This window comes from Anomaloglossus baeobatrachus, chromosome 1, assembly GCF_048569485.1.
Source record: "Anomaloglossus baeobatrachus isolate aAnoBae1 chromosome 1, aAnoBae1.hap1, whole genome shotgun sequence".
Classification (NCBI taxonomy): Eukaryota; Metazoa; Chordata; class Amphibia; order Anura; family Aromobatidae; genus Anomaloglossus; species Anomaloglossus baeobatrachus.
In genome coordinates, this window is record NC_134353.1 from 443696282 (window position 1) to 443709362 (window position 13081).

A 13081-nucleotide genomic window follows, 5' to 3' on the forward strand; every position below is an offset into this window, starting at 1 on the left:
AGGTGAAATGATTATTTTGGGTTTGTTTTTTTTCATTCCACATCGCTTTAGTTCCTGTGAGGCACATGAAGGGTTAATACACGTCACTCTTGAATGTGGTATTGAGTACTTTGGGGGGTGCAGTTTTTAGAATGGTGTCCCGTTGGGGTATTTTCTGTCACCTAGGCCTCTCAGTCACTTCAAATATGATGTGGTCCCTAAATAAAATGTTTTTTTTTAAAATTTGGTTGAAAAAATGGGAAATTGCTGATGAACTTTTTCAAAAATTGCGCTGGTGTAAAGTAGACATGTGGGAAATGTAATTTCTTAACTGTTTTATGTGACATAACTCTCTGGTTTAAGGGCATAAAAATTATAAGTTTGAATATTGCAAAATTTTCATCAAATGTCTGATTTTTTTCACAAATAAAAGCAAAAAATATCGCCCTAAATTTATAACTATCCTGAACTACAATAAGTCATGAAAAAACAATGTCCGAATCACTGGGATCCGTTGGAGTGTTAACCTGTAAAAGTGACACTGGTCAGAATTGCAAAAAATAGCCTGGGCATTAAGTACAAAATTGGCTTTGCCCTTAAGGGGTTAAACTAATTCTGTCCCTAGAGCAGTATTTGATATGATTGCTTATTCTCATTCAAGTACATAGAACTGAGCTGCAATAACAGACCCAACCAATCTATAAGAATGGTGCTAATTTTGGCAAACAAGAAACCTTTTGCCCTTCTGCTCCAAGGTTTCTGGACTCCCTGAGCTCGCCTTAATTTCTAATCATGCACTATGAACAATCCCTTCAGAAAGACAATTAACAATAAACACAGATAGACCCTAATGAAGAACTCCATTTGTCAAGGCACTTATAAACAATATATGCAGGGGTGACTCCACAGTTTATTTCTCAGTTATGTCATGAATAGTAATATGCTGAGCATTGCTATTCACTAGTTTACTGAAAATCCATTTCCACTTAGAGACTTCCTATACAGAATTCTTTGTGATAACCTTGTTATGTTGGTTCCCATTCATTAATCCCCATCAGCCATTGTTTCCTGTTTATGTAGCAGATAATGCTGAGATCATAGGGAGGTATTAGATAAGGTAGGGGAGTTACCCCAGCAATTTATATGTCAGGAAGACCATCTGGAAAAGGTCAGAGTTGTACTAGCAATACACCATGGCTGTGCCCAAACTTCTGTCTGCTTTAGCAGTACTACTGAGCATTGCATGTTATGGTAAGTAACACATCTATATAATGGCACAGGTATTCGGTACTGTCTAGTCTGAGGTGGAAATGATGATAGAAATGGTCCATTGTGATATAGAGATATATATTATCTATCTGTTTATTTCTTTTTCAATTTGGAAGATTTGGTTTCAAACAATTGATGTTTGTTTTAAACAAAACTATATGGGGCACCCTCTTCTGTATCTGTAATTCTGTTTAAAATGTTTGTTTTTTTTCTCTGTTGGAACTTATATAAAACTAGCTGTAGTACCCGGCGTTGCCCGGGATAGTAACTGTCACTGTCTCTCTCCTAGTCTCTATCTGTGTGTCGCTGTCTGTCTGTCTCTCTGTCTGTCTCTTTCCTTGTCTGTCTGTGTCTATGTCTCTGTCTGTTTCTATCTCTCTGTCTGTCTCTGTATCAGTCTATCTGTCTCTATCTCTGTGTCTCTGTGTCTGCCTGTCTCTGTCCCTGTCTGACTGTCTCTGTCTGTCTCTTTACCCGTCTGTCTCTTTCCTCATCTGTCTCTTTACCCGTCGGTCTCTTTCCCCATCTGTCTCTTTCCCTATCTGTCTCTTTCCCTGTCTGTCTCTTTTCCCGTCTGTCTCTTTTCCCATCTGTCTCTGTCTGTCTCTTCCCCCGTCTGTCTCTGTCTGTCTCTTTCTCCATCTCTCTCTGTCTGTCTCTTTCCCCGTCTGTCTCTGTCTGTCTCTTTCCCCATCTGTCTCTGTCTCTTTCCCCATCTGTCTCTGTCTGTCTCTTTCCCTGTCTGTCTGTCTCTCTCTGTCTGTCTCTCTGTCTCCCCACCGACATCATATTACCTCACACAAAGGCTTCTTATACTGTGACTGTCCTTTGTTTCTATAGCAACCAATCACAGCTGCTATTAAAACCAGTAGTTGCAGGCTCCATTTACTTTAATGTAGGCAAGTTTTTTGGAGAGTAACTGTAAAGCACGGGGTTAAATTTTCACCTCAAAACATAGTTTACGAAGTTCCCTGGGTCACATGGAGTGTCTGTGCAAAATTTCGTGATTGTAAATGCAACAGTGCAGATTCCTTTAGCGGACATACACACACACATACATACATACATACAGTACATGCACTCAGCTTTACACACTCAGCTTTATATATTAGATAGTAGACCTACTCCAGGAGCTGTCCTGTATGATAACAAGAACAATCCATCTTTACACACTTTTATTTAGATCCTTTGTGATTAATTGCTAGCTAGAATATCAGCATGAGATCCAGCTCCTTAAATGTTCCTCTTCTCGTGATTAAACAATAGCTGTTACGTCTTTATTACTGTAAATTTAGGTGCTGTGCCTTTTTTCTCCAGCAATAATACAGTAAAATACTTTGGTGGAAGATTGTTCTAAAGCATTACTCACTCACAGGCATGAGAAAAATGTATGGGATGCATTAATGTAAACGTTTATGAAGGATGTTTGGCAGAATAAGCAATTGTTCTGTGAAACCATAACAACTGAGGCATGAAGGGGGGTAAGAGGCAGCCTTACATTTACTTAGTAAAAAAGAAGAGCAAATATAGATATAACATGCTTATTGTCTGAAGGTGATTACACAGTAACTCGACAGTGATAAATACATACCTGCATATATATATATATATATATATATATATATATATATATATATATATATATATATATATACACAGTATATATATAAATATATATATATATATATATACACATAGATATAACCCACTGTAGAAAGTGAAAATCCTCCACAGTTAATTAGAGCTGGAAAAGGGGTGGTCCTTCAAAACATCACTCAGGTATGGGTAACTGATCCAGCGTCTCTGCCTGTTTCTATATGGAAAGAAATTTCCACTTGTCTATACCCTGGGCTGGCTTCAAGTTTTTGAGGGCCCTGGGCGAAAGAGTCTCAGTGGGCCCCATGCACATATAAACACACACATACACAGGTACGTACACATGCAGGCATACGTACAAATACATATTTAAAGAGAAATTCAGAAAAACACATATAAACAGACAAATCCATACACAGTCAGATACACTGACACACATAAACACAAATCATACATACACACATATAGACACATTAAAGGTATTAATATGGGGAAGTCGCCAGCAGCCTCACTCACCTCCCTGCTTGTCTCCTATCCAGCTCCTCCAGGTCATGTGGCTGTGCTGCGCTGATTGGTGGCTGTCACTTACAGACATGGCCGCACACAGCGCACACTGACACTGCTGTAGATACATCACAGGAGAGGCTGGGGACATACACATTACTGGGGGCATACACATTACTGAGTAGGAGCGTATAAGGCAATGGAAGGGTATACTGCTCCAGAGTGGGGGATACAGCTCTGAGGGGTATACAGCACTGGGGTGGAGGAGGACATACAGCTCTGGGGGGCTACACAGCACTGTGGTGGAAGGGACATAGAGCTCTGGGGGATATACAGCACTGGGGTGGAGGAGATATACAGCTCTGGGTGGGAATAGAAGTATTCAACCACCACATTCCTCCATATAACAAAATGCACCCATATTGCTCCACATAATTTAATGCAGCCTCATATTACTCTATAATACACCTGCATATTCATCCATATAGTGTTATGCAGCCCCCATAGTCCTCCATATAGAATAATGCACCAAATATTCCTCCATATAATACAATGCACCACAGATTGCTCCACATAATATAATGCAGCCTCATATTCCTCCATATAGGGTTATGAAGCCCCACTATCCCTCCATATAGTATTATGCAGCCCCCCATGTAGCAGCATTATGTAGCCCCCATGTATCAGCATTATGCAGCCCCCATGTAGCAGCATTATGCAGCCCCCATGTAGCAGCATTATGCAGCTCCATGTAGCAGCATTATGCAGCCCCCATATAGCAGCATTATGCAGCCCCCATTCAGCAGCATTATGCAGCCCCCATGTAGCAACATTATACATCTCCCATGTAGCAGCATTACACAGCCCCCATGTAGCAGCATTACGCAGCCCCCATGTAGCAGCATTATGCAGCCCTATGTAGCAGCATTATGCAGCACCCGTGTAGTAGCATTATGCAGCCCACATGTAGCAGCATTATGTAGCCCACATGTAGCAGCATTATGCAGTCCTCATATCATTTAATGCAGCCCCATAGTTGTCTGGCCATCGTGATTAATACACTCACTTCTCCTCGTTCCCCTACTGCTTCAATCTCCTCAGCGTGTCCACTGTTCTGCCGCTCTGACAGCACAGCTCACAGGTGCGCACAGTAATGACGTCATCGCGATCCACTGTACTGAGCTGTCAGAGGCAAAGCACAGACAGATGCTGCTGGAGAATGATGAGAGAGAGCACGCTGCTCCCTCTGTCATCATTGCTTTCAATTGTATTGACCTGCAGGAGGGGTGTGGGGGGTGGTGCAGTGCTGGGACCAGGCCTCTCTGACTCACGGGCTCCCAAAGCGGCTGCGTGGCCTGCCGCCAATGGCGGTATGCCACCATGCCGTCTGCAAGTGGGTCCCCTCAGGTGTTCAGGGCCCCGAGACTTGCCCAGGTGCTCCAGGTGCTGATGCCGGCCCTGTCTATACCGCACAATGCTTGGAATTATTCACTGTGGGTGTTTATCCTGCATGTAAGTGTAGCGTCCCTGACTACATCAGGGTGCTACAGGGAACTCCATCCTGTTCCCCAGGGTGCAGGGCCTATCCCCCATGGTTCCAGGTCCCAATCAACAGTGTCACTAACATCCGCACTACAAATCCCAACCACACCTCACACCAGACCTGTACAGACACACCAGTGGGTTGGTCAGGTTGGAGCAGGGCCGCCCACCTAGGGGTCAGGCAAACTCTTGGGAGGGGAGACAAGGAGTCGAGAGCTAGCCCTCAGAGAGTGAGGAGCTGGGGAGTTGTAGCTCCCAGGGAGGTGACAGGTTGGGTCGCAGACGGTGGTCCGTGACCACAGGAGTCGGGGACCGGTAGCAGCGACATTGTAAAGGGTGCGACGGACATAGTCTAGGAGGACTGTTGGCATCAAAACCCCAAAAGAACTGACCGGTACCGAGCACACCGGGGTACAGGACCCTAGATCAGGGAAGAGCTTCAGGCGCCTTGATAATTAACCTGCGGAGGATAGTTTCTTTATGAACTTTCCCCAAGAACTGAGAGATTGAAGGCATCAGCACAACGTGGGGGATAGGGTTCTCCAAAGTACACAACACACTAAAATCCCAAGTGCCAGCCATCAAGAGCACAGCTGCCATACACACGGGTAGCGGGGCCCCAAAAGCTTCAAGTCGAGGGGCCATAATGGTCAATCAATTTGTGCACGGAGGAAGGGATCCAGACTTACCAGGTGGCACTGTTGGAAGTGGGACCTGGATGGGCTCCCCCGCAGAGACTGCGGTACCTAGAGATTTTGGTTTACCATCTGTGTGAGTGTCTGCTTATTCCACCTAATCCAGCACCAAGACTACCGCAGTGAGTAACGTGACCCCTGTACCCTTTTCCAGGGCCTAGCCACCTGATCACCAAACCTCCCCCCACCATCCGGGGCCTTCCCTACCTGCTGAGGGACTGACACCTTGCTGCCCCACACCATCTGCCCTGGTACTCTCTTCGGCAGCGGCGGTACCCCCCTCACCGCAACCCGCAGGTGGCGTCATGAACATTAACCCCCTGTAAATATCCCCTTTACATATGAGTGGCTGCAAGCCCCCGGGTCCGAAGACTCTTAAGCCACAGCAACCCCAGATCTGAGCAATTCGACTGCTGCAGGGGCGGCACATAAGTTTGACCTCTGAATTATTAAAATGGATTTATTCTGTAGCAATTTTTTAGATAAAGAAAGAATTTATATAAAGAGAACTAAAAGCAGCCGTTGTCTTTATTTGTGGAATAGTTTACAGGTAGGGATGAGCAGAACCGTGGAAGTTCGGGTTCAGCAGGGTCCGCCGGACTTTAGTTAACAGTTCGGAGTCATGTCCCCACCGGAGTCCGCTCCAGCAACTTCTGCTCCGAAAGCCAGGCGACACAGTGTTCCCGCCAGGGATAGTGCTGGTGATGGGAGTGGAGTCGGTGCCCGTGGCTCTGCTGAGCATAGGCTTCGCTCATCCACTAGGCTAGGTTTCTCTGGAAACTGCAGTACCACGGTATGACTGTAGGTGGCGTGTGTCTTCCAGCTGAAGTTGCCATAATTCACCTGCAGCCAATGGGAGGACACCACACCCTTCTTATTCCCCCTCCTGTCATCTGACCACTGCCAGAGAGTCTCTATTCCTGTTTGTATTTTGATTCCTGAGCGCTGACCTTGCTTGTGTTCTGACTACCCTTCTGCCTGTCGTTAATGTACCTCGCTGCCCGATCCGGATTTGACCTCTGCTTTGTTTGCTGATTACGTCCTTGCCTGCCGATTCTGTCCCTGTTCTGCAATTCCTGGTTTGACCCTGCCTGATGACTACTCTCTTGGACTGCAGCCTTCCACAGGTAGTGATCACCTTGGGCCCTGTGTAATACCAAATCCCTGTATAGGGGTTAAAGGGTTTCAGGGTTCTAGGGGTCTAGTGGCTTCCCTCCAGCTTGTCCATTACAGCCAGTCTGAGTCTGTGGATCCAGGCAGGCGTTACATTCGGTTCAGGACCCAAACTTGACCCCGGACCCCGAACCCCATATAAGCCAATGAAGACCTGTAAAATGGCTGTAAAATGGTTATAGTAAGGGCTAGGGGGCTGCAAAAGGAAGCAAAATGGGGGTAAGAGCAGGAGATATTGCCCTGCAAACAAATATGGATAGGGAATAAATAAAAAAAAGACTTTGGATCCCACCTATTTTTCATAACCATGCAGGTAAAGCAGATAGCTGGGGGTTGCAGCCCCCAGCTGTCTTCTTTGCCTGCATTGGGTCTCAAAAATAGGGAGCACCTCACTTAATTTTTTTTTTTTAATATGCACATTTGTTTACAGGGCAATTGTCCTGCTCTTACCCACATTTTGCTTCCTTTTGTGGCCCCCTAGCCCTTATTTAAATAATTTTAAAAAACAGTGTGGGGACCTTCTATTTTTGATAACCAACAAAAGTTAAGCAGACAGCTGGGAGCTGGTATTATGAGGCCGGGAAGGCCCATGGTTATTTGCCCTTTCCCAGCCTAAATATAACAGCCCAAAGCCACTCCAGAAGTGGCGCATCCATTAGATGCGACAATTCTGCTGCTTTGCAGGCTCTGCCCTATTACCCTGGTGCAGTGGCAAAGGGGGTAATACTTTTGTAGTTGATGTCAGCTGTGAATTGACAACTTGCATCAAATTCACAGGTTAGTAATCATCAGACATCAGGTATCTATCAGACACCGTCATTACTAACCCGGCAAGTGTACAGTTAAAAACAAGCGCACACTAAAAAAAAATAGTTTATTTGAATGAAGACTAAACCACACTCCCTCATTTGTTAATTAAAAAGGAATCCTTGAAGTTCCAACATAATCCAATGGTGTAATGCCCCATGACGCCTATTGAATCCTATGGAGCTTCTTTCTCAGAATGTTCTGAGAAGGAAGCTCCATAGAATTTGACAAGTGTCGTGGGACATTACAACATTGGATTACTTCAGAACTTCGAGGATTTCTTTTTAATTAATAAATTGGTGAATGAAAGTGTGGGGGAGTCTTTATTCAAATGAACAATTTTTTTCCGGTTTGTGTTATTTTTACTTTACAGTTAAGTAATGAGGGTGTCTGATAAATGCCTCTCCATTACTAACCCCTTGGCTTGATTCCAGCTGTAAATTCACACCTGAAATTAACCTTAAAAGTAATATTCGATTGCCACCCCACCAGGGCAATCAGGAAGAGATGGAAAAGTGCCAGAATTGGCAAATCTAATGGAAGTGCCACTTCTAGGGTGGTTGTGGTCTGCTATTTTTAGGATGGGAAGGGCCAAATAACCATGGGCCTATCCAGCCTAATAATACGAGCCCACAGCTGTCTGCTTTACCGTGGCTAATTATAAAAAAAAGGGCGACTCCACGTCATTGTTTTAAAAATTATTTATTTATTTTGTTCACAGCATCATACAGAAACCTTCCCCATGCCAAAAGCTTGTCAACTGGCTGAACTGCAGCTTTTCAACAAACTTTATTAGCATATGAACAGCACCCAAACTCTGGACACGAGCTTTTGTAAAAGTCCGTGTTCAAATTTGAGTAGCGGAAACCTAGTCTCTGGTACGAACCCTGAATTTTATAGTTTTGGTATGCTCATCCCTATCTACAGGCCGTCAGAATAGATTTACATACTTGTATTGGTGCTGTCACGTAGACTATCGAGATAGCAGGAAACCGGGACTCCTAAGCTGACCCTCAGACTAGGTGGCCCTGTGCTATCCCTATGCTCAGAGATACCACTAATAGTGGGGATGTCTGAGTCTCTTTCCTGGCCTTGCTCCTAACAAGCCCTGATCTTATACCCCCTGCCCCAGGGGAGGCCAGGACAGGAGTGTAATTTAATCCACAGACAGGGGAAACCAACACATTGTCACACAACATGCACAAAGTGAGGAATAAGACAATAAGAGATTAGGAGGAAAACAAGAGCAGGGAGGAAACAACAAGATGGTGGGTAACTTACACATCAACACCAACAAAAAGCAACTTTCTCCAGCAAGTCTGGGACACCATAACTCTCCGTCCAACAAAGGATAAACTATAGTTGGAGTGGATAAAAGATTCCTCCAGCCTAAAAAAAGAGGAGCAGAAGTGATTGGCTTTCTTACAACATGTGATCAAAGAAGCCTAACAAGCAGGCTAACAGAGGTTAACTCTTGCTAACCTGTCTATGAATGAGCAGACAGCAGGTCGACACTAGGGTCTGCCTGTGTTGATCAGAAACACCGAAGAAACCATCGGACGGAGAGTCAGCCTGACGCCACCATGACAGTCTGCGAGTTTGTGTAAACAGGTACCTTCGGCTGTTCTTATGAATACAGTTGCAGAGTGTTTAACTTGACCCCAGGAGAAATGGAGCCTGCTGATTCCAGAAACCTTTTTAGTTGAATGACACAATGGGGAACATTATTAGAGGAAGGAAAGACTATGTAGGTGACATACAAGAAGGGGCCCAAGATGGGGTACATTAATACACAATAGGGTCCAGGATGGGAAGATTATTACAGGATAGCAGCCAGGATAGAGGACTGGAGGACATTATTACAGGGACCTGTCCATCTGACCAACATGCTAGTGGTGGTCTAAGTCCAAATTTTGCATTGGGGTCCAAAAGACTCTTATTATTCCCTGCCACTGTTTATCACAATATCCACCCTAATATATCTAGTGCCAGTTGTTACAGTTGCTGTGGCTCTGGAGACTATGTACAGATTTCTTGCTACTGCACATGTGCAAGCGCTGGAGACTAAGTCCTATCTTGGAGCCATTGCACATGTGCGGGTGACATCATCGCTGACACGAGGTCACATGTCTCTGACACCTTCTAAGCTGATTGGCCACTGGTCATGTGCTTGTGACACGTGGTCACATGTCTCTGACACCTTCTATGCCGATTGGTCGCTGGTCATGTGCTTGTGACGCTTTGCTCGGTGATAGGCCAGCGTGACGTCATTGCTGTCATTCTGGCAGCGGATTGGCTCTGGTGTCCTCCATCTTGGATGAGGCACAGAGTCTATATAAGACCCTGACGCACGCCGCCCGGCGCTCAGTCCTCTTGGTTCATGCATGAGGGTAGACGCCCTGTGCACGTCCCTCTAGGCATCTCTCTGTCTATGTTAGGTGAGCGCTACCGGCAGGGTAGCATTCTTATACCTTACAGCTTCGGCTGCAGTCCGTATCCTTACCTCTTAGTGGAGCGGACATAGGCAGGTGCCTGAGGCACATGGTTCGGCTGGGCCTTGTGATTCTACTCGTAGGTGGACGTTGCCGCTAGGGTAACGTTTCTTATACTGCGTCTCGCAGTTGTTCGTATCCTCGCACACTAGGGGAGCGAACAGAGGTAGGAGCTTTGTGCGGCTTATGCTGCTGTCTATCTCTTTTGCACCACTAGAAGAGCGGACCTAGGCAGGTGCCATATCTAGTGGTTCGTGTCCTCGCACACCAGTGGAGCGAACGCAGGTAGGAGCTTTGTGCGGCTTATGCTGCTGTCCGTCTCCTGGCACCACTAGAGGAACGGACCTAGGTAGGTGCTATTTCACACTCACTGCTTTTGTCTCTGTGATCTTTAACAGAGACCATTCCACACACCCTCCAAGTAAGGGAGGAATTGCTTTATTTTCTAATTATATTCCTCTGTGAATTTAACAGAGGTATTGCACTCTGCACTTGTGCTATTATTTTTTACAGTGGCACACTTATTTACCCCTTACCCTCTGCCATAGTCTGCAGCAGAGTCTTTGCACGGTGGACCCTGACTGTCTGACATTCCTTTAGGTTTTATTATCAGACAGCCCCCCGTAACATTAGGACTGAGCCAAGGGTCTGGCAGTTATGGCAGAATATCAGCAGTTACACCGTTACATACAAGTACTTGAGTCGCGGCTCAAGAGTATAGAGGAGAAACCTCAGACCATGGTGACATCTGCACATGATCCTCGACTTGCTCTGCCAAACAGATATTTTGGCGATGCCAGATCATGTCGTGGTTTCATTAGTCAGTGTCAGATACACCTAGAGGTCAACTCTTCTCGCTTCTCTACGGAGAGGTCCAGAGTAGGCTTTATCATCTCCTTACTTCAGGACAAAGCCTTAGAATGGGTGACTCCCTTATGGGAGTGCTCTGATGTGGTTACTCTGAGACATCAAAACTTTCTTGATGCTCTTAAAGCGGTATTCATGGGTCCGCAGGTTACCCATGATGCGGCCCTGAGACTCTTAGATCTATCTCAGGGTTCGTTATCCACTAGTTCTTATGCCATTGCTTTTAGAACTCTGGTGGCAGAACTAGATTGGCCAGAGAAGGTGTTGATTCCTATCTTCTGGAGAGGGTTGGCAGGCTATGTCAAGGATGCCCTTGCTACTCGTGAGGTCCCTGCTTCTCTGGAGGACTTGATCACAGTAGCAACGAGGATCGACGTACGCCATAGGGAACGTAGACTCGAGGTCTCTTCCTCACACCCTAAGCATAGGGCTATTCCAGTTGTTGAGGGTCCACTACCATCTTCCTCAGCATCTGAAACATCTCCCACTCCTATGGAGTTAGGTCATACGTCCTCCAGACTACGCAAGTCTGGTCCTCCTATATGTTACGTATGTCGTCAGGCTGGGCACTATGCCAACAAGTGTTCTAGTCGTCAAGGAAACTCCCAGGTCTAGTAACCATTAGAGGGGGGTTACTAGAGACGTCTTCTGCACCCTCTAAGTGTAGTATCCCAGGTCAGCTCTCATTCTCTGAGAATACATTGCCTATTATGGCTTTTGTGGATTCCGGAGCTGACGGGACTTTTGTGTCCTCAGGATTTTTAAAGAGACACAATATTCCCTCTATCATGTTAGAGGCGCCTATTCCTGTCTGTGTTGTTAATGGGACTATGTTGTCTGACTCCATTACATTGAGGACAGTTCCCTTGCGCCTTTCCCTGCCTCAGGGTCACATAGAGGAGATTTCTTTTCTTGTTTTGCCTGAGGGTATAGAGGACGTCCTTCTGGGTCTCCCATGGCTTCGGACTCATGCTCCTCACATTGACTGGGAGTCCGACAGCATTATTAGTTGGGGTTCGGAATGTCAGTCCCGATGTCTTCCCTTACCACCTAGGGTCGTTGCGGTTGCATCAACTGATCTCTCTCCCATACCTACACCCTATTTGGATTTCGCTGACGTGTTCTCCAAACAGGGTGCTGAGGTTCTTCCACCCCATAGGCCGTATGACTGTGCCATAGACCTTATCCCAGGTTCGGTTCCACCTAAGGGCAGGGTTTACCCCCTGTCGATACCTGAGTCGGAGGCCATGTCGACCTATATAAGAGAGAGTTTAGAGAAGGGGTTCATTCGTAAGTCTGTCTCTCCCGCGGGAGCTGGGTTTTTCTTTGTTCGGAAGAAAGAGGGTGATTTGCGTCCCTGCATAGATTACAGGGGTCTCAACGCAATCACAATAAAGAACAAATACCCGTTACCTTTAATTTCGGAGCTCTTTGACAGACTGAGGGGAGCTCAGGTTTTTACGAAGTTGGATCTGCGGGGTGCGTATAACTTGGTACGAATTCGAGAGGGTGACGAATGGAAGACCGCTTTTAACACCCGAGATGGTCACTATGAATACCTCGTCATGCCTTTTGGTTTATGTAATGCACCCGCAGTATTTCAGGACTTCGTAAACGATGTGTTCAGGGATTTACTGTTATCCTCCGTCGTGGTGTATCTGGACGACATCCTGATTTTTTCTCCTGATCTGGAGACTCATTGTCAGGATGTCGTTCATGTCCTTTCCCGTTTAAGGGAGCACCCTTTGTTTGCTAAACTCAAAAAATGTGTATTCGAGCAGTCATCCTTGCCTTTTTTAGGCTACATTATCTCACAAGAGGGTCTGGCTATGGATCCTGCGAAGCTCTCTGCTGTCCTGGAATGGTCCGAACCTCATTCCTTGAAGGCGGTGCAACGCTTCTTAGGATTCATAAATTATTACAGGCAGTTCATACCCCATTTCTCTACTTTGGTGGCCCCTTTGGTGGCCTTGACTAAGAAAGGTGCTAATCCAAAAGTCTGGTCTACTGAGACATCCCAGGCTTTTGAGGCAGTAAAAAGACACTTTTCAACTGCTCCCGTTCTTCAAAGACCCGATGAGAATAAGCCCTTCCTCTTGGAGGTTGATGCCTCTTCAGTGGGTGCTGGTGCGGTCTTGTATCAAAAGAACGGTGCAG

General features: G+C 45.9%; 1 protein-coding gene across 1 annotated transcript in view; it reads left to right on the plus strand.

Annotated features, from left to right (window-relative positions):
• Positions 1 to 1145: 1145 nt before the first annotated feature.
• LOC142294484 (serine protease ami-like) overlaps positions 1146 to 13081 on the plus strand; it is a 119098-nt gene continuing 107162 nt past the window's right edge. The window contains exon 1 of the mRNA XM_075337880.1: positions 1146 to 1230. Within this exon, the coding sequence (XP_075193995.1) occupies positions 1173 to 1230 (58 nt within the window). The 5' untranslated portion in view covers positions 1146 to 1172. The remainder of the gene's footprint in view (positions 1231 to 13081) is intronic.